Below are 27,023 nucleotides of genomic sequence, written 5' to 3' on the forward strand. Positions count from 1 at the left end.
AGCCCCTGCCACACATCGAATAGGACATAAATGAGATCTAAATCTCTCATTTCGTTTTAGCTGCTAAGAGTGGGAGTTATTTGTTAACAGCACTTAGCTATTATTAACCAATATGGTTCCAAGCCTAGTTCTACACACTAACTATAAGATCTTGGGCACTTCCTTTACTTTTTCTGAGCTTTCTCATCTGTATGAAGCTTTGCTGGCAGGCTCTGCAGTCAGAAGAGCAGAGCCAGCATGCAGTCTTCCCAGGAAACAGCGCATCTGCCTGAACCTGCTCACCCACCAGCTGTGCTTCCATCTGATCCAGTGGTCTTGATCCCATCTCAGGGCATTTGTACTTCTTATTCCTTCTGCTTGGGTCACTTTTCTCCCAGGTTCTATGGCTTTCCTCTTTCTCATCATTTAGGGCTAATCTTTAGCAGCATATCCTCAATGATGCCTTCCCGGTGCCTTCAGTTCAAAGAACATGCTTGACCTCCAATTCTTTTTTTTTCTTTTTTTGGCCACAGCATGTGGGATCTTGGTTCCCTGACCAGGGATCGAACCTGTGCCCCCTGCATTGGAAAAGCAGTGTCTTAACCTCTGGACCGCCAGGGAAGTCCATGATCTTCTTTATCACAATTGTCCTACATAATTTTTTTTTTCATTGCCTCTACCTGTCTCTGAAAGCAGTGTTCTATGCTTAGTCATGTCTGATTCTTCGCAACCCCAAGGACTGTAGCCCACCAGGCTTTTCTGTCCATGGGATTCTCCAGGCAAGAATACTGGAGTGGGCTGCCATTTCCTACACCAGAGGATCTTCCCAACCCAGAGATCAAACTTGTATCTCTTGTGTCTCCTGCATTGGCAGGTGGGTTCTTTACCACTAGTGCCACCAGGAGGGCTTCCCTCATAGCTCAGTTGGTAAAGAATCTGCCTGCAGTGCAGGAGGTCCCAGTTCAATTCCTGGGTAGGGAAGATCCACTGGAGAAGAGATAGGCTACCCACTCCAGTATTCTTGGGCTTCCCTGGTGGCTCAGCTGGTAAAGCTCAGGAGGGCTTCCCTGATAGCTCAGTTGGTAAAGAATCTGCCTACAATTTGGGAGACCTGAGTTTGGTCCCTGGGTTGGAAAGATCCTCTGGAGAAGGGAAAGGCTACCCATGCCAGTATTCTGACCTGGAGAATTCCATGGACTGTATAGTCCATGGGGTCACAAAGAGTCCAACCTGACTGAGCGACTTTCACTTTCACCTCACTTTCACTTTTCAGTGCCACCAGGGAAGCCCCTAAATACTCCTAAAGCAGAGTATTATGTATTGGTTTATAGGAATATTATCCATTAAAATTATCACCTACCAGGCACATGACAAGTGCTCTACAGACAGCGGTTCTTTATGCAGATCCCACTATACTGAGTCTCTGTTTACAGGCCCCTCTTTCACACTCCACTGTGAGCCTCTGAAGGTCAAGGACAAGGTCTTACTTATATTCACTTCCCAATAAACCGTGTTTATAAGAGATGATGAAGAAATGTCTGTGACGGGAGAGAAACTCAGATCGTGTCTTCAATCTAGAGCATCCAGAGACCAACGAAACCATCCTTGTTCTAAAAAAAATTAAACCTTTTTATTAGTATATTTATTTTATATATAAAAGAAATACAAAAAAAAGAAACACAAAGAAAATGCTTTTATGGCAACTCGGACTTGTCGGCGCCTTCAGCTGGGGCTCCCGGCTCTGGCCCGCTGGGTGTCAGCAAAGTCCGCCGGCTGTAGTGGCCCTTGATAATGCCCGTGTTGTTGTTCTCATTCAGCAGCTGCTTCTGCCTCTGCCTGTTGAGGGACTGGACGAGGCCCAGGACGACCGCAGCCAAGGAGTACTGCCCGGGTAGTCTCCTGGGGGGCAGGATGAAAGGGTTGGGCTGGACTCTTCCCAGGAGAAAGTACGTTTTGATTTTCCCTTCCTGTTCGCTGATGCCCTTCACGTAGATCTCCCCTCGGTAGTCAAAGGCAAAGCCCTGGTCCTTCAGGATGAGGTAGGTCTCCTCCGGGACCTGGATCCTGCCGCTGACACCCGTGCTGTCCATCCGACTTGCCAGGTTCACGGTTTTGCCCCAAATGTCGTACTGTGGTTTCTTAGCGCCAATGACGCCGGCTACCACTGAGCCATGGCTGATGCCTGTGAGGGAAGCAAAGGAGCAAGAGATGAGAGAAGAGGGAGCCGCTTCCGCCTGGGAGTGTGTGTGTGTGCGTGTGTGTGTGTGCTCAGCCATGTCTGACCCTGCGACCCCATGGATTGTAGCCCGCCAGGCTCCTCCGTCCCTGGGATTCTCCAGGCAAGAATACTGGAGTGGGTTGCCGTGCCCTCCTTCAGGGGATCTTCCTGACCCAGGGATTGAACCTGGATTGCCTGCATTGGCAGGCAGATTCTTTACCACTGGGCCACGTCTTTTCATCTCATCTTACTACTATGGGGTAACAATATAAAACCCAGTTTATACAGGATAAAGCTGACACTCAAAGAGTTTTGGTTTTGTTTTCTAATTTTGGGCCGCACCTCGAGGCATTTGGAATCTTAATTCCCTGACAGGGGATTGAACCTGTGCCCCCTGCAGTGGAAGCGTGAAGTCTTATCCACTGGACCACCAGAGCAGGGCAGTCCCAGAGTATTTAAAAGACTTGCCCAAGTCATAGAGCTGGTTACAGCAGGCCCAAAACACAAACTGAGGTGCCCAATCCCATTGGAAACATAATTTTCCAAATTCCAAACTATGCCTCCAGTGTAAAGTATGGGTTGGCCTTAATCTCAGCAACATCTCCTGAAATTTTGGAGCCTTTGCTCAGGGCTATAGTTCTGCTTTTTATTCCTGGTTCGATCATGTGTTCAATGATTTCAGAAAGGACATGTAGGGCCACTGAAAAATGTGGAGACAAGCCCTGAATATCCCATCCATCGATCAAAACATAAAATATCACTGCTTTATTCCAGTGAACAAAGGCATTCCATAGACCTGACAAGTCAGGCATGGGTATTACTTGACCTTTTATACTTGAAAGCTACTAAAGCAGAATCAAGAAAGTAAAATGGCACACCAGCCAGAGGATGTCTAAGACATGAGGACTGCAAGAACATTTGTCTTTAGATTGCACACTGGCCCCCAGAAGGTCACTGGTCTCAGTAAGGAAATCCTGGAGCTGCAGACCATTTGGCTATGTGATTTTAGGCTAGTTGCTCCCCTTCTCTGGACCGGAGTTTACCCATCTATACTATGTGAATGTGGACTAAGCAGGGGCTTTCAGATTGGGCTTCCCAGGTGGCTCAGATGGTAAAGAATCTGTCTACAATGCAGGAGACGCCGGTTCAATCCCTGAGTTGGGAAGATCCCCTGGAGAAGGGAATGGCAACCCACTCCAGTGTTCTTGCCTGGAGAATCCCATGGACAGAGGAACCTGGTGGGCTACAGTCCATGGGATCCAAAGAGTTGGACATGACTGAGCGACTAACACGTTCACTTTTAGACTGAGCTTTAGGAGCCCTGCTCCCGCCTGCCACCCCCCAGGCTCAGTAGAGATGCAGAAAAAATTAACAAGTTACACAAATTGTAAGTGACTGTTGTCACATGCTGTGAGTACTGTGTTGTTGTTTTGCACAAGGGTGTCCCAAAGCCCGAAGGATGCCGAGTCAAGAGCTCTAATGCTGTCTGCATGTCCCTGGTTCAAGTCAGCATCTGACATCTTCAGGAACAGAGTCCTGGCTTTTGGCTCAAGGCAAATACCCAGAAGAACCACAGGGCAATTCATTGACCCCCCAGCATCAGATGAGACAGAGGGAAATGATTGACAGTTAGCTTTCTCTCTACCCAAGGCCTTGCATGGGTGGGATTCCAGATAAGCTGGAGGAGGGGGGAGCCATGGTCTATCATTTGCTTGGTATTTCTGCACACAGGCCAGAATGCTTCCCCTGTTTCCAGCATCTGGAACAAGAAGAAGCCCAGACAGGCCTGTTCTTGGCCAGGTCACTGGCTCTGCTGTATTCTTGCGGGAAAAAGCTCCTCTGGCTCGACGCCCAGGGCACGGGAGAGAGGCCAGCCAGCCTTCCAGCTGCTACTCACCAATCCGGAGCTCGAAATTGTTGAAGGAATGCTTGTTGATCTCCTGTATGCTTTCAGTCAGGGCGAGGGAGAAGTCGGCCAGGGCGCACAAATGCCCCCACCTATCCTCGCATTGCTGCAGCGAACGTGAGAGAGGAAGTCATTCGACGGGGCAAACAGGATCATTTCTGCTGCAGGGGTCTGGTCTGTGTCCTAACCTAACTCCACCCACACACCCCTTCAAGGGAAGTAACCAGGTTGTGAGCCCCTGTACACCTATGTCATAAGTGTCCAGAATCACAAGGTGCCAGGAGATTTGCTCCAGAGAGTGTCATATGTGTGACTCTCAGATTCCATTCCCTACCCTTACCCTTGCCTGTTTAGGTGGATGCTGCTCACAGGTGTGTGTGTGTGTGTGTGTGTGTGTGTGTGTGTGTGTGTGTGTGTGTACACTCCTATGTTCATATATGTGATATTGCCAATCTAGAAGCCGTGTCTCTTTCCTTTGAAGCACTCACAGTGTCTGTTTAAGAGATGTTTCACATAGACATTTGCTTTCTGAGCCTCAGTTTCCTCGCAGCAACAAAGATCCAGTGCAGCCAAAAAAATAAATACATAAAAATTTTCTAAAAGTCTGACTTTCATTTTTTTAAAAAGTGGAGTTATTGTTATCATTACTTTTGGAGGAGAAAACAAAAATAAGAATAAGAAAACAGGCTGGGGCCAGGGGTCTAATAACACCCAGAACTGAGTCATAATCAGTATTTCTCGGTCCTGATTTTGCACATCAAGTGAACAGTGAGGTTCAGAGTGAAGCCTAGAGGCTTCTCAATCATAAAGAAGCATCATTTCACCCAGTGGATCCTGCTTACATGGGGAACAAATACATCACACACCTGGAAGGTCCACTTAGCAGAGTTTCTCGCTACCAGTCCCCAAGTCTCCTGGTGCTGACAGCCCACCACTCTCCCACCTTCAGCGACATGACCACAATGAGGTCCCTGCCGGAGGGTGTGGTCGAGTCCAGAGCATTCCTTTACCTGCTTTTCAGGTGACAGGCCCGACACGGCCATGTAGGTACTACCAATGGTCTTAATCTTTTCAATGTCTTGAAACCGGTCTTCACCGAGCAGCTGAAACAGACCCAGACAACAGTGTCAGTCCTGGTCCTTGTGCTTCCAGCAGCCTGGGGCTCCTGGAAACAAGCCCTTGGCTCATGGTGAGGACCACCTCGGGCTGGGTTAGCATCCTTGAGGTAGCCACTTTCCCTTCTCAGAATCAAACATCCAGGCCGTCAACATGTTTATTGATCACATGCTAAGTGCTAGGTGCCCAGACGGGTGTGACCAGATACTCTAAGGACTAGATCAGTTTCTATGAGTCTCTGAAGGAAACAAATCTATCTTTTTAGATTAAAGAAAGAAGAGCAAATATTCCGAAATCCATCAACACCTCCTTTTGGCTTTACTGTCAGCATGTATTTAAAATCAGCATTTCATGTCAGCACCCTGGTCTAAGGCGCCATTAGTCTATACCTGGTTTGTTGTTATTGTTGTTTAGTCGCTAAGTCATGTGCGACTCCATGGACTATAGCCCGCCAGGCTCCTCTGTCTACCGGATTTCCCAGGCAAGAATACTGGAGTGGGTTGCCATTCCCTTTTCCAGGGGATCTTCCTGACCCAGGGATCAAAAACACGGTCTCCTGCATTGGCAGGTGGATTCTTTACCACTGAGCCACCAGGGAAACCCTTATACTTGGTTACTGTATTGCAGTAACTTCACTTCTTAAGCTAAAGTTAAGCCACTTTAAGCTAACTGTGCCCAGGACAGAAAGTGGCTGGAGTGGTGTCTGTCCTCAGCCCAGTTTAATATCTGACATTTATCCTCAGATGCCACTAAGCAGGTTTGGTCTCTTAGCAGCCCTTTGACTATTAATATTTTAGCTCAGAGATTTTGGCATGTTTTTGGTTGCCCACCTCCCTCCCTCTGCCTTCTTACAATTGCATTTCCCCAGATTCTTGCAGGAGAGGGAATTTCCTTCCTCTCTTCTCTTAGGAACTACTTGCATGCATGGCTGCTAAGTCGCTTCAGTCGCGTCCAACTCTTTGGACCCCATGGGCTGTAGCCTGCCAGGTTCCTCTGTCCATGGGATTCTCCAGGCAAGAATACTGGAGTGGGTTGCCCTGCCCTCCTCCAGGGGATCTTCCTGACCCAGGGATCGAACCCGTGTCTCTTATGTCTCCTGCATCGGCAGGCGGGTTCTTTACCACTAGCCCCACCTGGGAAACCCTCAGAACTATTTGGCTGAAGGCCAACTTCCAGTCCAGACAAAGCTGTCCCCTCCTCAAAAGTTGATTAGGAGACTTCGCTACTTCGTTTTACATCCACTATGCAGCTAAGAGCATCGGGAGCCATAATGTGTTCCTTATCAGTGCCTTTATTAACTCTCTGTGAGGAGCACTGAGCTGTGAGGGACTCTTCAGCCTTCGATGAGGCAGAGGTTGGGGATAAGAAGTCCTGCCACTGGGTGATCACAAACCCAGCCCTGGAGCGTGTGCTCCAGGCAATGGTCCTCCTTCCTCTGAGCCAGGTTCCCGTGGCAATTACATCAGCAAGAAGAGCAACACAGTTACTGAAGGGTATCTGGCTGGAGCTCAATCAAGGCAGAATCTAGAGGGTCTCTTTGGACCCAGAGAAAGAAGGCAATCTGACTTGTCACTGTTGGTAATAACGGTAAAGTATTTTCTTTAATATTAGGATCCCCAAAGCTCACATTTCTCTCTAAATGAGGCTGGTCTCTCCAATGTGTATCTTCACTACTTGCCATATCCTTTAGGTAACAATATATTATCTGCTTCATCCAAGCAGTGTCTATATGCGATCTGACAAATCTCCAAACTTTCCAGTTATTATTATAAACACCATGTACTTTGTCCATCTATCTATTGCACTTCATTTTTGTTGTCTTGCAGAAGTTCATTATATATTTGTCTCATTAATAATTTCTTGTTATAGTATAATAGACTATAATACAAATAAATAAGTTATTGTGTGAAAAAAAAAAAAAAAATTCCAAAGAACAAAGAAGGAAGGCATGTCCAGACGATCCCAGGACCCATGTGAGGAAGGCTGATGGTGCTTGGGGTTGGCAAGCCAGGGAAAGTCTTATTTTTCCTTCCTGCTGACTACATTCTCTTCTTTCTTCCTTCTCCTCCATGGCTTCTCTTCTTCCTCACCTTTTGCCCTCTTCTTTTTCTTCCGCTCTCTCATCTCAGCTTCTCCTCTTTCTTCTCTTTCACCTTCTCCTCAAATCTCCTCTGCCCCCCCCCCCCCCCGCTCCTCCTGAGCTAAAACCCCTTAGAAGGACCGATTCCTTCTCTTAGTCTTTCCAACTTCCCTCCTCAAACCTACATCTCTACCAGCAGAGACGCTGTCTTCTACCTCTGTTTATTGGGAAGATCGGCAAAGAGAAGCCACCAAGGGGTTTTAGGCTTCAAAGGAATTTGATGAAATACTCTTGCTTTTGGTGGTTGCTGATAGTCAGATGCATCTGCGTGAATGATAAGGTGACTGTAGTCATTCAGATGAGAAACAATATGGCCTAAAGCAGGAAAAGGGCCACTTTGATAGTGAGATGGTGAAGGGGGTATCCAAGAGCTCGTAAGAAGCAGGACTCCACAGGACATTCTAGATGGATGGTGGGGATTAAGGGAGAAAGCTTTGTTTAGGGTGGTGGGGTAGATGCTGTTGATACCCAGCTCAGCTCTCTTTCATGGGCTCAGCCTTAGGGCTGGCTGCTAACAGTGTACTATTATACCCATTTTGGGGAATACCCCTGAGAGCCCTCTTCTTGGCAATGCCTGGAAGATCAACCCCCCACCACCGGAGTGGCCCATGGCCAATGATTGACTTATACAGGTGTACAAAAGCCTTGCTTTAAGGTGGACCTTAATTTATAGCCCTGAGCTCCCTGGGGGATCAGGCTGAGGAGGCTGGACTTCAGCTGAACCCACATTTTTGCTTGGCTTCTTCCCTGACATCTTTTCAATTGCTCAGAAATTTCCCATCTCGGATTTAGGCATGTGGATGGACATGGGTGTCCTACGTCAAGCTGGGGGGTGGTGAGGAGGAGAAGACCCCCGCCTGCAAAGCCTTAATGTACTTAATGTAAAGTACAGCATGAGTATTTCCCCCATTCCTGGAAACTAGAAGAAGAAAGTACCATCTGGGGTGTGTTTATATTTTGTGTAGGTCTGTGAGCAAATGCTAATTGATGGTTTTATCTTTGGCAATTTGAGCAGATGGAGAAATGGCCCCGTCTCTGTGATGTCAGGGCCTTGTAGCGCTGGCCTCCAGTCAAGTCCTGGTTTTGCCATTTGCTGGTTGTGTGACACTGGATTAAGTTCCTAGCCTCACTGAAGCTCACGTTCCTGGTCCTCCAGGAGAAACAATCGCCTTTATCTTGTGTGATAATGAAGTTAGACGACACATGTCTGTGTCTGTAACGCAGTCTGGAATTCTGTAAGTGCAGACATTGGTTACAATGAACAACACAACGCTGGGACAGCAAGGATGCTTATTCGCGATTGTAAATTTCTGAGGCTCCCGTTTACCTCATCGAAGTCAGCAATGATCTCATTCAGCAGGCGGAGGCATTCCACTCCTTGGTTGTTCATTTCGGTCTGAGAGTAAAAGTCTGCAAACCCCGGGATGGAGGCAAACATCACCCCAACCGCGTCATAGGATTGAGAATACAGCTCCTGGACAGAGAGACACAGAAGGAACCAGAAACAGTCCTCAGAGGTAAAGTTCTGCAGTGATGGTCCCTATGTAGGTGCATCTGCAGCCATGCACAGGTACCCAGAGAGGACAGGGAACGGGCCCTGACACCATCTCACCTTAGCATCGTCACCATGTGGACTGGGACCATTGAAAATTCATGGTCTCAATTTCACTGACTTGAACTTAACTGAAGCCTAAAAATTGACATAAAATGAGTATAATGATTTAATATGCCATGTAAATAGGCATGAATGACAAATGTTTACTAAAAAACTGTTTTTTAATTACTAAACATTCACAATTTTTTTTTTTTTTGCTTTTTGTGTTGAATTTGTTTCCAAAACATTTTTTAGTGTGTTATTCTAAGATCAATTGATAATTTTAAGTGCCAAAGCTATGGCTGACTCATGTTGACATATGGCAAAAGCTATCAAAGTATCGTAAAGTAATTATCTTCCAATTAAAATAAATAAATAAATTTTAAAAAGTAATTTTTGCATTGTATCGTAAAAATACATTGTACTGTATGAGGATTAAAAAAAAAAACTATGATGAGAAAAAGAGAAAATCTGTAAATTCATGGTCTCCAGCCTCAGCCGGGCCCAGATTTCTGCCTGCGCATCCCTTTGTCCTTGGTCAGCTTCCTTTTCTGTTATTCTCAGTGGCCCTTCTCAGCTCTAATCACTCTCCTTAACTTCACTCTCCACTTGATTCTTCTCAGTAGACGGTCTTGTCTGATATGCTATTGAGAACATTGAGGCTCTCACTTTCCTTACTCATACAATCATCTCATTCATTGTATTTTCATCTCTTTGGCTTCAACTCCAGACAATGCATCTTCCCTTCTCCTGATGAATATCAATGCTTCCTCCTCATCTCTGGATCCCCCTCTAACTTCTTCAACCTCGTCCTCCTATAGTGATCCCTTCCTTTCTTCTTTCTTTCTCCTCTCCCCTTCCACTTTCTCTAAGTGCCTCTGATAAGCAAAAGCGCAAGGTGCTCTGGATGCTGAAGACACTTGTAACTAACCATCTCCATCCTAACTTCTCAAACTAGCTATCGCTAGTGCCTGTTCACACTCTGTGTCCATTCGCATGAAATGAATCTAGGGAAGGTCAGATTGCCAGCTAAAGTGAGGACATTACTACACCAATCTCTGTCCAAGACTTCCTGGGCATCCCTGGGAACTGGTGTGATGATCACACCCAAGTTCGTAGGTCTCTCGACTTCTCTGTGCCAGTTATACCACATCCATTTTCCTTGTGCCTGGCCCTTCAAGGATTTATTCATTTATTTATTTAGTGGCTTATCTACTATCTTCAATGTTGGTGATTGTTGTTGTGGTTCTGTCCTTGACCCCCTGCAAGGTTCACAGTTTGCATGCACACCCTGGGCCATCTTGTTCACTCTCAACCTTTCACCAGCATTCACATGTGAGTCTCTAGGTTCCCATTTCCAAGTCAGTTCTCCTTGGGCTTCAAGCTTCTCTGTTTCATGCTGGGTTGCCTTCACATTCCTCAAATTATAAGTGCTGCACCTGACTGCATGTCCTCCCACCTACACCTGCTCCTGTGTCTTCATTCTCTGACGTGGTTGGTGGCACCAGTATTGACAAGTCATCCAAGTTAGAGACCCTCAGAGTCATCCTTGACCCTTTCTTCCCATAATATTCAGATCCAATAAATTGCCAGGTCTAGCTGGGTTTCTTTTTGCCTCCAACATATTTTTTGTAATCCTCTCACTATTCCTTTCTATCAGGTCCTTCCTGTTTTCCTCCTTGACTATTTTTTTTAACAATCAAAAAAAAATTTTTTTTTAAATACGGTCCAAGCTATAAGGTTTTTTGTTTGTTTTGCCTGCACTGTGCAGCATGCGGGACCTTAGTTCCCTGACCAGGGATCAAACCTACAACTTTTGCAATGGAAGGCAAAGTCTTAAACATTGGACCACTATGGAAGTCCCTCCCTTGACTATTAATATGAGAACCTCTTCCTGGGTTCAGAACTGGCCAAAGAACAGTTCAGAACATTCAAAGGCATGTCCCATATGGCAACCGTAGTGATGTTTCAAAGATACGATACTGACCATGCCCTTCCCATTCTTAAAACCCTCCAACTGTCCTCAGGACAAAGTTGAAACACAGGAGCATGACCTATAATCACATATTCTTGCCCTCGCCTCCGCCTATCTCTTCAGCTTCACGGCTTGCAATTTCCTGTGTTGGACCTTGTGTTCCAGAAACACCGAAGCATCTGTACTCCTATATGCCCACGATAGCGGATGCAGTAGGCGCGTTCTCTCTCCCCAGGTTCTGAGTCAGCCAGGCCTCGAGTTTCTTCGCCCGGAGTTTTTCTCTGGTCACTAGAGGGCACTCTGCCCATGTGAGCTGCAGGCCGAAAGCTCCAGGAAACAAATGCCCACCCCCTCCACTCCCTGCCCCCGCAAGGAGCTGCTCTTAACAGATTCCGGAAGGACACCAGCACAGAGTCCTCAGCACTTTCATCCTTTAGGCCAGATAACTTTGAGGCACGCTTTCTACACCATTTCTCAGGTTCTCCACCGAGATTCTGCTCCAGTCACCCACAGAGCTAACTAGTCTAATAACGCCTCAAGATCGGATTCCTTTCCTTTCCCTACCTTTCTTTTTCCTCTCCTGTCTGCCAGGGTGGGTTTCCTGGAACCACCTCCAAGCAAAATACTTGCACGCGAACCCTCGTCTCAAGGAATGCTTCTGGAAGAAGCCAAAGACACATCCTCTTCAGTGCTTTCAGTTTTACGGTCTGTCCCTTGATAGAATATGTCCTTCCTTCCCTGCAGTGAGCCTCCCTAACCAGGCTAACTCTAGTTTTCTGCCTTCACTACCCACCTAGGTATCATATCTTCCTGCAAAACTTCCCGGATTCACCGATAGGGATGGGAGGCTGACTCAGGCCTTGTGGGCACCTGGGTCACTATACACCAGAGCCCTTGCCGTGTACGTTGTCTTAATGTCCCTCTCTTCCTTTACCTGTGGACTACGCAAGGGCAGGGACTCCACACCATTCATCTCAACGTGTTCAAATCATCCAGTTAGTAGTTTTTGGATGCCTGCAATGTCATACATGCCTCACACAGGGTCTAAAGTGAAAGTGAAGTCGCTCAGTCGTGTCCGACTCTTTGTGACCCCATGGACTGTAGCCTACCAGGTTCCTCTGTCTGTGGGATTTTCCAGGCAAGAAACCCCACTGGAGTAGGTTGCCATTTCCTTCCCCAGGGGATCTTCCTGACCCAGGAATTGAACCAGGGTCTCCTGCATTGGCAGGCAGATTCTTTGCTACTGAGCCACCAGGGAAGGCCCCCTTAGCCTGTGTAGGAAATGTTAAAGCTTTACAAAGCACTTTCATATGAATCCGATGCTTTAATCCTTGCACTAATCCTGTGTGAAGTAGGTACAGTTTTTATACCCACTCTACAGATAAGGAAAATGAGACATGGATGACTTAAGACATTGGGATCATGCAGTTGGCAGTAGAAGAGCCAGAGTGAAAGACGTCCAGGGTCTTCCCCACTCAGCACACCTGGACTTGCCTTCTCTGCCTTTTATGCCCTTGGTCTGAGAAAGAGGTTGTCCCTGATTCATGATCAGTTGACTTGAGCTTTAAGAATGGGTACATCTGAATGGATGGTTTTGCTAGTCTTCATTCAAAAGCACAGAGGTGGCTGGTGACCAGCTGGATTGGGTTTGGTTGGGGGGCCGTGCAGATTGTAGCCAAGTTGCAGAGCCATGGTACACAGCTTTCTGAGGCTGGGTCATTCACCTTGGCCTTGAACAACGGAGTGATACTGCAGGAGAAGCCTGACTGCTTTATGGGTCTGAGAACCTGCATAAGCAAACCTACAGAACCGCATCCTCTGCATGGCTGTGATTTGGAGAGAAAGAAAATCTCTGTTTGCTCAATTACCTGTTGTATTAGTTTGCTCAAGCTGCTGTAAAAAAGTACTGCAGCCCGAGTGGCTTAAACTACAGCAGTTTGCCTTCTCACAGTGCCGGAGGCTAGAAGTTTAAGGTCAAGGTGTGGGCTAGGTTGGTTCCTTCTGAGGCTGCTCTCCATTGGCTTACAGATGGACTTCTTCTCCCTGGGTCTTCACATGAGGTCTGTTACACGTGTATCTGTGTCCTAATTTCCTCCTCTTGTAAGGACACCTGGCACATTAGATGAGAACCCTACCCTATCTCTTTAAAGACCCCATCTCCAAACATAGTCACATTCTGTGATCCTAGTGGGTAGCAAGAGGGTTCTGCACTACTGGGCTGGCCAAGTGGAAGGACAGAACTTCTTTGTCTTGGGCACAGACAGGTCCCACAGGAAATAAGAAAGACTGAGGGACTCACGAGCCATTAGCACAGTGGTCCAACAACTCTGGTCTCCCCAGTCACACCCACTAGGGCGGGGAAGATGGGGTAGGCGATGATGAGACCCCCTCCTTAGCACTGCCCCAGAGGGTGGAAGGTGGCACAGGAAGTTCTCTCCTCAGTGGGCCAAGTTGGGAACATGTGAAGAGAGGAGACAATGACCCTGCAGATGTAGTCCTGTGGCCTTGGTCAGGGAGATAAGTTCTCTGCTTCAGGTCCCTCGGGGGTGGAGGAGATGCTCATGCCTGCTCTGCTGTTGCCCTGGTTTCCCTGAGATGCTCCGTGTGACATTCCTTGATCCTCTGCACCATGGTCAGCAGTGGCTGTCTTCTTCTGAGGGCCTGGCTCCTGTCAAGATGCCCTCTCCTAGCGCTACAACTCTCACTGGTCCCAGGAACTGCTTTATGCGTTGACCCTTCAGGCCTGGGATGGTACCAGTCCCCAAGACTATTGACCCTACGGGGCTTTACCCACTTCTTTGTCCCTGTGGCTTCAACTAGGGACGCAACAGAAAAGAACGGGCACATTCAAATTAAGATAATTCAAGGAGGGTAATTTACAAAGGGCTCCCCAGGTGAATAGTAAAGAACCCGCCTACCAATGCAGGAGATGTGGGTTCAACCTCTGGGTCAGGAAGATCCCCTGGAGGAGGGCATGGCAACCCACTCCGGTATTCTTGCCTGGGAAATCCCATGGACAGAGGAGCCTGGCAGGCTTGCAAAGAGTCGAACATGACTTAGCGACTAAAGGACAACAATTTATAAAGGGCTTAACTAGGAAGATGAGGGTCAAGTATAAGGTTCCCCTAAGAAATCCTTCAAGAAAACAGGGCTTGTGGCAGTCGAGCTGTGGCAGTTAAGCTGCCATCCTCCTGGGCTCAAAGGGATGAGAAGAGCCAGAGACAAGGATGTTGATTTGACATTGGAGGCGGCCCAGCAGCGGCCTTGGGAGGAGCTGTCAGTTTCTGTGGGGGATGTAGGCAGCCTCAGATGGATCCCAAGGGAGGGAACCAAAGGAATAAATATACTGACCTCATTCTCCTTCCCCCGCTCCTGGATCTCCAGCCCAGCGTCCCCAGTTGATGACCCTCAGCTGGGTGTCAGAGGGCTTGCGAGGTCACCGCCGTGACCCATGCAGGTTGCCCCCTCCCTTTCCAAGCGAGCAGGTAGAAGAGGGTGGGGGTGCTTGGAGGGGCTCATGGGAGAGCTCCAGCCACCTGCCCACACCTGTCCACACCTTTAGAGACATCTTGTCACTCGACTTGCTCCAATCAACCGCTCGGAGTGTGCCATCTGTTTCTTTCTATTTTGAGTTCTAGAAAGATAAAAACACGGTACACTGCGGAGGGATTGATGAGTATAGAAAGGCTATTGTTGTTTCATTGTCACCTTCTTCTAGCTGGATGTGCAAGTTTGGGCTTTGCAGAGGATTCGAGCGCCTGCATGCTCCACCCTCTGCCCCCTACCTAGAAGCCAAGATGAAGATTTTGCCCAGGTAACCGGGTCTGGTTTTTCACTGGCCCAGGCCTGTCTAATTCAAAGCCCTGTGTGTCTTATACTAAGTTAAGTCACCTCTCTGCAGGGGAGAAACAGTGTCTGATACCTCCTGGCCTTGTAAGTATCCTCAGGTCTCAGCCCAGATGCCATGTGCTCAGAGAGAACTTCCAGGAACCTCCCATGTAAATGCCCCCTTTTCACACGTGCTTTTCTCTTACTCGGGGATACCAAGGTGGCTCAGTGGTAAAGAATCTGCCTGCCAATTTAGGAGACGTGGGTTTGATTTCTGGGGTGGGAAATCCCCCTGGAGGAAGAAACGGCAACCTACTCCAGTATTCTTGCCTGGACAATCCCATGGACAGAGGGATCTGGCAGGCTACAGTCCAGGGGATCACAAAGAGTCAGACATTACTTAATGACTAAACAACAACAACAACAATTCTCTTACTCAGCTTCTTCCACCCTCATAGAACATTGACATTAATATATAACTATGTTATATATCCATTCGTTTTAATGTCTGTTTTCCAGAAAAACACGTGGCTCATATCAGGCAGGACTTTGTCTTCTTTGTTCTTCTTTGTTTGAACCCCAGGATCTAGAATAACATGTGGCACATGGTTGACCCTCAAGAAATCCTTGGGGAATGAATGACCGAGTGAATAGGTGGGAGGTGGGGCTGGGAGTAGAAAAAAGTAATGATGACTCATATTTTCAGAAATAACAACAGCAAGAATCAGAGGGCTTGTAAAATGTGCCAGGCACCACTTAAGCCCTTTATGTGTAATAACTCATGTAAATGTTATACGTAAAGTTGGGGGATCCTGTTACTGTGGAGATGAGGAAAATGAGGTCTAGAGAGGTTCGCCACTTGTTCACGGTCACAGAGTCGTGAGAGGAAGAGCCAGGACTGAAGTTCAGGCATCGGATTTTCAAATATACCAAATGGCTCTTCTATCCTGAGCCCCACTTAAAGCCAGCCACATTGGGCACTTCATGTGTTCTTCTTACCCGATTTAATTCTCATGCCAGTTCAGCAAGGTTGGCATTATTTCCTCCTCGGTTGGATGACAGAATGTATTCAGAGAGGTTGAGTAAGCGGCCCTGAGTCACACAGCTAGTTCGTGGCAGAGGTAGAATTTGTGCTGCATGGGCTGTCCAGCACCTGAGACAACTGCCCTTGTCACTGTCCTTTCAGAAGTTCTAACAGAGCTGGGATGAGCAGGCAGGTTTCCTGGGACTCAGTGAGAACCTGCCTGACACTGCTGACCCAGCCCAGCTGGCCTTATCAGCAAGAGAGTCCCTGCCTGGTGTGCTGAGTGCTATTCTAAGCCGAAAGTCAAGCGGAATAGCAGAAGCTGCCAGGACCTCTGCGTGGGTGACACAGCCGGAACAGACTCGGACAGGATGTTCCAGAGGGCATGGCTCTGTCAACTGCCCTAGGTTTGGGTGGCTTATCATTTCTCGTCACTGCTCCCCTGTCTCTGCCACTCACACCCTAAACAGCAAAGTGCAGGAGAAAAAGCACACCATTTGGCTTGGATGTTGTGCACATCTGGGCTTGAATTCCAGCTCACTACACACTAGCTTTGTGACCTTGAGCAAATTCCTTTACTTCTCTGAGCCTCAGTTTCCTCATCGATGAAATGGGGAGAATCATTCTTACTGCCTTGTTGCCCATATCTGTGAGCACTGCCCTCGCCTCTGAAAGCTGGGACCCAAAGTCACGAATGTCCCCAGGCAGATATTCATAGGTTTGTATCACGGTAAGATTTGCAGCAAGAGAAGAAGCTAAAAATGCCTCTTATGGAAACAGAGCATGAAATCGGGAATTCTTGCAGGCTATAGCTGTCCTGTCTCTGTCTGTTACCCCTTCACATGTTACACCACTCTGCCTGTGTCTCCTACACACACACATGCACACGTAGACACACATAAATACCAAGTTTTTCCACACATACATTCATATTTCCATACACACATCCCAATCTTTCCAGATACCTACACAGTATAAATCATGCCACATAGACATCTTCTATAACCATCACACACACATGTACACACTCCCTCATCTTGACAAACTCCTGGGGCACCATGGCAGCAGCACAGTAAGGGGTAACGTGGCACAGATGGAAGAAATTCAAGGGACTGGATCAGAGTCGTGGCTTTGCTGAAATAAACAGAGGCACACCATGGACCTCTCTGAGCCGTAGCTTCTTCATCACTACTGTGGGGGTCACAGAACTCTCCTCTTCAGGTTGTGAATAGAATGAAAGATCATTTTCACCAGTTGCCTGTCTCAGTACCTGGCACACAGTAGGTGTTCAGTAAATGATATGGCATCCTAACGTGAAGTCTTCCAGGCAATGTGAAAACTTTCTCTGTTTAAGCCTAGCCAAGTGCAGACTGTTTAAATATTTATAAAACCACAAATGAACTTGACAAGACTTTCTACTGAGAATGTCTTATCCATGTGATGAAGGCTGAGCCTGACCTTTATTTTTCTCAGTGGGGGTTTGGCTCGAATAATCGCTGATGACCTGGGGTCTGGGCATCTCTGGTTGGTTTCCTTCCTTTCAGGCTGAAGTCAGCCAGTGCGTACTTGTTCTTCCCCACTGGTTCCAAATACTTCCTTGTTTTAGTGTCTTGATTGACAGGTGGCTTTCCTTTCATTTGTTTGTGGGTCTTCCCTCCGAGGGCTCCAGCGTTCCATCTGCTCCTTCTGGTGGTCGCGCTTGATGCTCAGCGACATTTCACTTTCTTGGCTTCCTCAAGAAGCTCTTGCAACAAAGTCCCTGACCTTAGGGAGCTCTAAGGAAACCAGACTTGAACCCAATTCCAGAGAACTCCATCTGTTGAGGGTGTTTGGTGCCTTAATCTGCATCCAACAGACTCTCAAGGGCATGAGTTCATCAAGAGCTGATTATTCAAGCAGCAGATGACTCATGCTCTTGGCTTCTCTCTCACTGGCCTTTTGCAGAGGCTCGGATAGGAAATGGACCTTGTAGGTCTCTCCTAATTCTACCCTAAGGCAGGGGTCACAACCCCAAATGTTTTCAGAGGTCCAGCAGGTAACATAAGTGTCAGGGTAGAGATGGATCAATTGGAGAGTCCATTCCATGTCTAAAGGCATCGAATCTACCAATTAAAACAAAAAAGCAAAACAAACAAATGACCACTGTCCCAGCCCACTGGCTTGCTGGTCAGATCTGTCTCAGAATCAGCCGGTCTGTGATCTTTGTTCTATGAGTTTTTCATCCCCTGTTTGACTCAGTTTGAAACTCTCTAGTGGAAGGGTTGTCTTGGTCTGGTCTCCCAGACAACTGACCTTGCCTTTGTAGTGTCCTTGGCAAGGACTTTCTTCTCACCACTTAAAAATTTGCAGCAAAGGAACTCACCATTCTAGTTCATCCACAAACCTTTAATGAGCAAGACCACAGGGTAAGGGCACCAGGGCCCAAGGATCAGTGGTGACCAAGGCTGATGTTGTCCCTGCTCTTGTGGGTCTCACAGCCTGATGGCTCCATCACCATAAGGTTTTACATAGTACCGAATACAGAGATATCCCCTGAGGGCTGCCCACAGCCCTGGGTCTGCCCTCTGGAGTCTCACAGAGCAAGGTCAGTCCCTCTCATGTGATAACCCTTCAGGTCTTTAAAAGCATCTTTTATTTCCCTCTTGAGTTACTTTTTTCTAGATGGTTAGAGGATGAACCGAATGGCTTGATTTTTTTTTTCCATTTCTCACCTTTCACATCCATTCCATTATCAAGTCCTGTTGATTCCAACTCATAAAGGTACCTGGGATTCATCCACTTCCAGCTCACTGCTACATCTTAGCCCTCCCCATCAGACCCTTTCCTGGGCTATTTTAGGCTCTCCTAACTAGTTTCTGGTTTTGTGGTCTCTTATCCACCCTCTTATTAGCAGTCGGTCCGATTAGGTAACACACGTTCCAAAGGCTCACACAGCACTTAAAAGGGTGCCTGGAAGCCCACCTTACTCCATAAGACCCAACTGCCCGGCCCTGGCCCCGGTTCTTCTCACATCACTTGTCACTCTTCATCCTTGGAATGGGAAGTGTTCCAAATTCATGTCCCCCCCACAACCTGGGCTTCCCATGTGGCTCAACTGGTAAAGAATCTGCCTGCAGTGTGGGAGACCTGGGTTCGATCCCTGGGTTGGGAAGATCCCCTGGAGAAGGGAAAGGCTACCCACTCCAGTATTCTGGCCTAGAGAATTCCATGGACTGTACAGTCCATGGGGTTGCAAAGAGTCAGACACGCCTGAGCGACTTTCCCTTTCCCTTTCTTTCTTTCCACAATCTCAGAATGTGCCCTTATTGGGAAATGCTGCTGCTGCTGCTAAGTCGCTTCAGTCATGTCTGACTCTGTGTGACCCCACAGACGGCAGCCCACTAGGCTCCCCTGTCCCTGGGATTCTCCAGGCAAGAACACCAGAGTGGGTTGCCATTTCCTTCTTCAATGCATGAAAGTGAAAAGTGAAAGTGAAGTTGCTCAGTCGTGTCAGACTCCCAGCGACCCCCTGGACTGCAGCCCACCAGGCCCTTCCGTCCATGGGATTTTCCAGGCAAGAGTATTGGAGTGGGGTGCCATTGCCAGGTCTTTGCAAATGTGATTAAGCTAAGATGAGGTCATACTGGAGAGAGAGAGTCCTAAATCCAATGACTGGTGTCCTCATAGGAAAAGAGGACACATGCCCTTATAAGGAGGGGGAAGGCCATGTGACTAAGGCAGAGATTAGACTGATGTGGCCACAAGCCACGGAGTGCTTGAGGTCACCAGAAGCTGGAAGAGGAGGAAAAATTCTTCCTAGAGGCTTCAGAGGAAGCATGGTTATGTTACTGCACTGATTTCAGATTTCTGGCTGCCAGAACTGTGAGAGAATACATTTCTGTTGCTTTAAGTCATGCAGTATTTATTATAACAGCCTTGGGGAACTGAGACAATCCCCTAGCCCAGCCTTCCTGTTCCATGGGCACCCCAAGCTCATCCTCACCCCGTGTCTCTGCTTGTGTTGTTCTCTCTTTCCTGGATCGTCCTGCCTCTTCCCCACTCTCTTAGGATGACTTGGTCCTTCCTATCACTCAGTCGCAGGTAAGGTGTGGGCATCTGCCCTGATCACACCTGCCCTTGCCAGCTGCTACTAGCAGGTAACGTTTGTTCACCCATCAGAGCCATGCCCTCACAGTGTGCTTCTGTACTGGGCTGTTATCTGTCTGCTCCCATTTGAATATAAGCTACACGATGGCAAGCCCTTGTCTAGTTAATCCCCCAGAAGTGTCCCAGGGCCTTTCAGATGTTTATTGCACAGTCTGTGCCTGAGAAATACTTTTTGAGTGTTTGTTGTGACTTGGACAACAGGAAGGTTTAGTTTGCTTTGCTCAGACAAGGCTGCCCTTTTGTAGTCAAAGGCTAAGCTTACTTCACTTGCTGTAGTGTCTTCAGGCTTCATCCATGTTGCAGCATGTGTCAGAATCTACTTCCTTCCAAAGACTGAACAACATTCCACTGTATGTATACACACAACACTCCACTGTATGTACAGACCCCCTTTCGCTTATCCATTTATCTTTTGATGGAGTCTTGGATGATCCCAGCATTCCACTATTATAAATAATGTTGTTATGAATATGAATGTACAGCTATCTCCTTGTGACCCTACTTTCAGTCCTGTTGGTTACACAACCCCAAAGTGGAATTGTTGGATTTCTATATGTATATATATACACACACCTATGTAAAACTTTAAAATTCCAACTTAGTCTTGCACTAGCGAACTTATTACATGCATTTTACAGATGAGGTACCAGAAGCTGGGAAGGCCACATGCATGTTTCAGAGCGCTGGGGAGTTGGCCTGGTCTCTGTGCTCACGTGAGGACAGTGGGGCCCTCTGAGCGCTTGGGATCAGTGTGTCCTACTGAGGCCCCTCTCACGGCCGCCCGCCCTCAGGGGCCAGACGAGCCTGGGCTCACCTCATTGTCCCGGTCCTTCTCCAGGAAGTGGCGGGCCACGTGGCTGGGCAGGATGTTCCGCAGCATGTTCTCATTGTGCTCCCTCAGCTCCTTCATCTCGTTGATCTCCTCTTTGGCCTGGACTCGCCACAGGAAGTCCAGGCGGGCCGTGTACTCCAGCTGTGGTTCAGCGGACAGAAAGGGAAGGAACGGGTTCAGACACACGTTTGTGGGAGGTGGACAGGGTTTCTCTGGAACCCTCCCAGATGAAACAGAGCCCAAGCTGAATATTTCAGGAGGCCTTTTTCCTGACACCAGAAGATCAGAAGATGAGTAGATTTTACAGGGCTGTGCACCTCCACTTCCTAGCACTGTGGCACCTAGGATTTTGTCATTGTTTCTTTCCTCCACTGCACACTGCAGGTGCTGTGAGGTCAGGGCTCTTTCCCCAGTTCAATATCACATCCTTACCATATAGCAATGTTCCTGGCACGGGGCTGGTGTGTTCCATTAATATTTCTTGACTCGACAAATAAATTACAGTAGTAAAACCAGCTAACACGTAGGCTGTGCTCATTAGATGGTGCCAGGAACTTTTCTAAGGAATATATTTATTAATGCCTTTAATATATACAACAAGGACTTCCCGTGGCTCAGTGGTAAAGAATCCGCCTGCAGTGCTGGAGACATGGGTTCAATCCCTGGGTCAGGAAGTATTTAGGAAGTTATAGCTAGAACATATGACTCACAGTAGGTATTTAATACCTATTAGTTCCCTCTTCTCCTAAAATCTTGTTTGTTTTTTAATTTTTTAAAATTGTTACTCTTTCTTAAAAACTTTATCTTTTGTATTGGGGTATAGCTGATTAACAATGTTTTGATAGTTTCAGGTGAACAGCAAAGGGACTCTGCCATACATATACATGTATCCACCCTTCCCCAATTTCTCTCCCATCTTAGCATTTCTTTTCATTGGAAAATGGACAGTTTCCTTTCTAAAAAATCTCACAAACCATATTTATGAGGGCTTTTGGTAATGTCATTATTTCAAAGTCTTTAACTGTTGAAATGAACAATATGTTGCACCATTAAACACATGGTTAGACGCCCTGAATTCAAGGGCTTAAAAAAATTCAGCTAGTTCTTTTCTTTGTCTTATGTGCAAGTTTCAGTGGATGGCAAAAATATGAAAAGGCAGAGGTGCAAGGTTATTCTTTCAGCAGAATTTCTAATAGCAAAAGCTGGAAACAATCCAAGTGCTCATTTTGGTTGAATAAACTTATATACAGCTATAAAAAGAAACAAAGAATATTTCTCTATATGTACTTTGATGGGTTGGTATCTAAGGCAGAGAAATACATGCACAGTTTGTTATCATCAATCTAAGGAAAGGGAATATCTATATATTTCTCTATTTCCTTATTTATTAAAAATTGAAGTACAAAAACATAAAAAATCATTACAATGAGATGAGGAAGATGGGGTGAAGGAATAGGGATACATTTAAACTTTAAAAATTATATCTTGTTTTATAAACCTGACTTTTGAATCATGGAAATATTTTACTTAATTATGAAGCTGGATGGAAGTTTTAAAAGCTCAAACAAATAAGCAAACCTACAGGTATAACCGCACAGAGAGGAATTATTCCAAATGTCTTTTAACACAATAATTTGAAGGCACATTCATAGAGAGAAATATTCTAAGGCTAAAAAGACCTCAACAACAATCTTCAAAGTGTTTACAACAATCACACCTGGTAGGTCATGGTGTCTGTGGTATTATTGTTAGATTATTGTGGTTTTGGAAAAGACTCTTGAGAGTCCCTTGGACTGCAAGGAGAAACCAGTCAAGTACTAAAGGAAATTCCTGAATATTCGTTGGATGGACTGATGCTGAAGCTGAAGCTCCAATAGTTTGGCCACATGATGCAAAGAATTGACTCAACAGAAAAGACCCCGATGCTGGGAAAAATTGAAGGCAGGAGGAGAAGGGAACGACAGAGGATAAGATGGCTGGATGGCATCACCAACTTGATGGACATGAGTTTGAGCAAGCTCTAGGGGTTGGTGATGGACAGGGAAGCCTGGTGTGCTACAGTCCATAGGGTCACAAAGAGTTGGACATGACAGCAACTGAACTGAACTGATTGTATCTGAGGGGCTTCCTTGGTGTCTCAGACAGTAAAGAATCTGCCTGCGATGTGGGAGACCTGGGTTCCATCTCCAGGTTGGGAAGATTCCCTGGAGAAGGGAGTGGCTACCCACTCCAGTATTCCTGCATGGAGAATTCCACGGACAGAGGAGTCTGGTGGGCCACTGTCCATGGGGTCACAAAGAGTTGGACATGACTGAGTGACTAATACTTTCACTTGCATTGTATCTGAGTTTCAAGATAAAGCAAATGAATAATCCTTTTCAACTTTTTGTATTCTGATTTCCCTTCCCAAACCATTTAGGAACTGGCTACATGAAAACAGTACCAAGGGTTTGTGTGCCCTCAAAATTCATATTTTGAAATCTTAACCCCCAATGTGATGGTATTTGGAGGTGGGGCCTTTGGGAGGTGTTTAGGTCATGAGGTTGGAACCGTCCTGAATGAGATTAATGTCTATAAAAGAGATCCCAGAGATGTCCCTGTGCCTTCTGCCATGTGAGGATGTAGTGAGAAGATGCCTATGAACCAGGACGTGGGCCCTCCTCACCAGACACTGAATCTGCCAGCACCTTGGTCTTGGACTTCCTATCCTCCACTGGGAGAAACAAATTTCTGAGTTTTATAAAGAAAAAAGAAAAGAGTACCAAAGGAACTAACAAACATTGTTTATATGTTTTGTGCCAAGCTCTTAACACAGAATGATAATTAACACAGGCTGAGTCCTTGTCTTGAACTGGGCACTGTAGTTAGCATTTCAAACATACTGAAAGTCTTTTAGTCACACTATGGCTCAAGAAAGCAGGTACTTTTTTTATGCCCATTTTATAGCTCAGGAAACGGAGGCACAGGAAGGTAAAGTCAGGTGCCCAAGGTTTCACAAATAAAGGCTGGGCTTTGAACTCAGGGCATTTGGACTCCAAGCTGTGGCTCTTAACCCCTATACTCTATGTACATGACTTCATTCAGCTGTTCTCCAACTCTTAATAGGTAGCTATTAGACTTTTCCTTTCGCAAGTAAAGAAATGGCAGGTCCGGGAGGTTGAGCATCTCAAGGTCACCTATTCTTCCAGGAGCCTTACTGGGATGCAAATTTAATAATTTGGTCCCAAGCATTGGGTCTTTCTAAGCTGCACAATCCCAGTGCCTATCTTTATCAGACCCGGAAGTAAGAGACTAGAGACCTGACCTCATTAATCTGTATCTCTGTGCACTGGTGTGATGTCCTCTGTTCTGAAAGGAGAGCTGAGGCCAAGCCCAAACTTCAGGGGTGCAATGAATTAGGCACGAGATGGGAGCACCTGGCTGTCTGCTCTCTTCTGTCCAACGTTTGGGATGTTCACCTGGCTCAGAGGAGGAGGAAGTATTTGGCATATTGCTTTCACATATGTGCAGGATGAGAGTTCCCAATTATTCAGTTACATAACCACCTCCATCACTCTGGAGATGTACAATTACACATGCTTCCACCAGGATGCTGCTATGTACCAGGCATCAGTGGGGATTATTCAGCCTTTAATAAAAATAGAGGGCCTCTGAGTCACCAGGGAACACAGTGGGAGCAGGTACCAGACCCAGGAGTGGACGAACTTGATCCGGATGAACAGGACTCTGATGGGCATCATGAAATGATGCTCGAGGTGATGCAGTTCTGCAGAAAGTTACCCTCTAGCAGACAGGCAGCACCACGTGGTGGAGAGGGCATGGACCGGGAAGTTGGAGCATTTGCATCCCTGTTTCTGTCTGGTTCTCCTTCTTGACTTTGTGACCTCAAGTGACCTGAGTCTCTGCCGCTGCCTTGGGACCAGATGGATGATAACAGTTTCTCTGTTTGTCTCAGACTCTTGCTTCCGAAGCAAAATATTAATAGCTCACAATGTTTGAGCACTTACTCCAGGCGCAAATCACTGGGAGAGGTGTATTACAGTTATATTCTCATATAATACTACAACAAACCTACAGAAACTGTTACTATCGTACCCACTTTATAGGGGAGAAAATGGAGACGCAGAAAGTTAGATAAATCACTGAAGGTCACTTATCTACAGAGTGGCAGAGTTGAGGTTTGAATAATATCTATAATATCTACCCCACTCCAAAGCTTACATCTGTAACTGCTACAGTTATGGGATGTAGTTGTGTCATTTTAAAACCTTTTGAGGGACTTCCCTGGTGGCCCACGGGTTAAGACTTCGCTTTCCAATGCAAGGGGTGTGGGTTTAGTCCCTGGTCAGGGAACTAACGGAGAAGGCAATGGCACCCTACTCCGGTACTCTTGCCTGGAGAATCCTATGGATGGAGGAGCCTGGTAGGCTGCAGTCGATGGGGTCGCGAAGAGTCGGACACGCCTGAGCGACTTCACTTTCACTTTTCACTTTTGTGCATTGGAGAAGGAAATGGCAACCCACTCCAGTATTCTTGCCTGGAGAATCCCAGGGATGGGGGAGCCTGGTGGGCTGCCATCTATGGGGTCGCACAGAGTCGAACACGACTGAAACGACTTAGCAGCAGCAGCAGCAGGGAACTAAGATCCCACATGACTTGCGGCCAAAAAACCAAAGCATGTAACAGAAACAATATTGTAGCAAATTCAATAAAGACTTCAAAAATGGTCCACATCAAAAACAAATCTCTTAAAAAACCTTTTGAAGGTTAAAAATAAAAAAGAAAATAGTTAGATATCACTTAAGTACTCAGGCCCTCACTATTCACTTACTTGCTCTTACTTTATTCATATTCTTCATGAGATGAGGTTATCTGCTTTTACAGGACAAATAGAGAATAGAATAAACTGAATCAGAATTTCAGAAGGGCTTTGAGGAGGCACTAAGAGGCACAGAGTAATCCTTAAGGTGACAGCGACGATAGAAACAGCCTTCCTATTCTAGAATGAGGACTACCCCCCCCACCCCATTCTGAACTTAGGCTCTCTCAGAAATCTCTGAGAATTTCTCACTTGTCAGTTTAAAACCCATGTGATGGAGTATATGTACGCTTTTCTATAGGATTGTCTTGTCTGATTCTGTCTTCACAGCCCTCAAATGGCTTGTCATTTGCATGTCAGATGAAGAATTTCTCCCCTATAACTAGAAGCCATCAGGATGTGGAGAACATGATCCCAGCTCTCACAGAAAATCAGAAAGACCTAAGTAGGGGAATTCTGCCAATGGCCAGACTTTGACCTTTGGCTTAGTGTTTCAGCTGAAATTGAAAAGTAAGGTAAGGTCATATTGCAGGATTGAATGCCCTTGGTGTTGTGAAGATACACAGACAGTGCTTTTTGTCTTTCCCCGATCGAGAAAGTGGAAAGGTGGGCTCTGGAGACAGATCTGGGGTTGAATTCTAGTTCTCTCCCTTTCTAGCTCAGTAGCCTGACTTCCTTCATCTGTAAAACAGGATTCATTGTAATGACCATTCAGGTTGTTGAGATGATTGATAATACAGGTGAAGTGCCAGGCACATAGTAGGAGGCTGATACATGTTAACTCTTGCCTCCTTTTCTTCGATTGCCAAGTTTAGTTTTATTTATTTTGTCCCCCTGAGTACGTTTTACCATTGGGCTTCCCAGGTGGTTCAGTGGTGAAGAATACATCTGCCAAGCAGGGGACACAATTTCGATTGCTGGGTTGGGAAGATCCCCTGGCAACCTACTCCAGTTTTCTTACCTGGGGGATCTATGGACAGAGGAGCCTGGTGGGCTATAGTCCATGGGGTCACAAAAGAGTCAGACATGACTTGCTGACTAAACAACAACATGTTACCATCCCGCTTTATTACAAATAACTTTATGTATGGATCTCTATCTGCCTGGGGTTTTGGCTGTTTCATCCCTGGTTTCTCAGGATTCGTTCCCTCCCTGTCTCCATGGTGATTTCTCAGTGGTATGTTTCTATTTCTACTCTGGCTGATAGTCTTGTTTTTTCCTTTCCTGATTACTTTTTTTTTTGAAGTACACGCACAGAGAGACGGACTGGGATCCAGAGCACAGCAGTGAAGCAGACAGGGCCTGGCTCTAGCAGAAAGTGATGAGTGTTACTGCATTCATGGTCCGTGTCCGCATGGAGAAATCCTACTGGTTGTGGAGAACAGGTGACATATCTTGGGTGAAGCCTGGTATGATGCTCCACGCAGAATAATTTCCTGCTTCTCT

At 46.6% G+C, this 27,023-nt stretch overlaps 1 protein-coding gene across 1 annotated transcript in view; it reads right to left on the reverse strand.

Moving 5' to 3' along the window:
• Nucleotides 1–1,654: 1,654 nt before the first annotated feature.
• ADCY8 (adenylate cyclase 8) overlaps nucleotides 1,655–27,023 on the reverse strand; it is a 225,441-nt gene continuing 200,072 nt past the window's right edge. Inside the window, exons 14-18 of the mRNA XM_081505325.1 lie at nucleotides 20,741–20,899; nucleotides 8,687–8,833; nucleotides 5,114–5,206; nucleotides 4,095–4,209; nucleotides 1,655–2,161 (exon numbers count right to left, since the gene is read on the reverse strand). Of these exons, the coding sequence (XP_081361451.1) occupies nucleotides 1,674–2,161; nucleotides 4,095–4,209; nucleotides 5,114–5,206; nucleotides 8,687–8,833; nucleotides 20,741–20,899 (1,002 nt within the window). The 3' untranslated portion in view covers nucleotides 1,655–1,673. The remainder of the gene's footprint in view (nucleotides 2,162–4,094; nucleotides 4,210–5,113; nucleotides 5,207–8,686; nucleotides 8,834–20,740; nucleotides 20,900–27,023) is intronic.

The sequence above is a fragment of the Giraffa tippelskirchi genome, chromosome 6 (genome assembly GCF_054371585.1).
Source record: "Giraffa tippelskirchi isolate mGirTip1 chromosome 6, T2T-mGirTip1v1.2.pri, whole genome shotgun sequence".
In the NCBI taxonomy this organism is placed as follows: domain Eukaryota; kingdom Metazoa; phylum Chordata; class Mammalia; order Artiodactyla; family Giraffidae; genus Giraffa; species Giraffa tippelskirchi.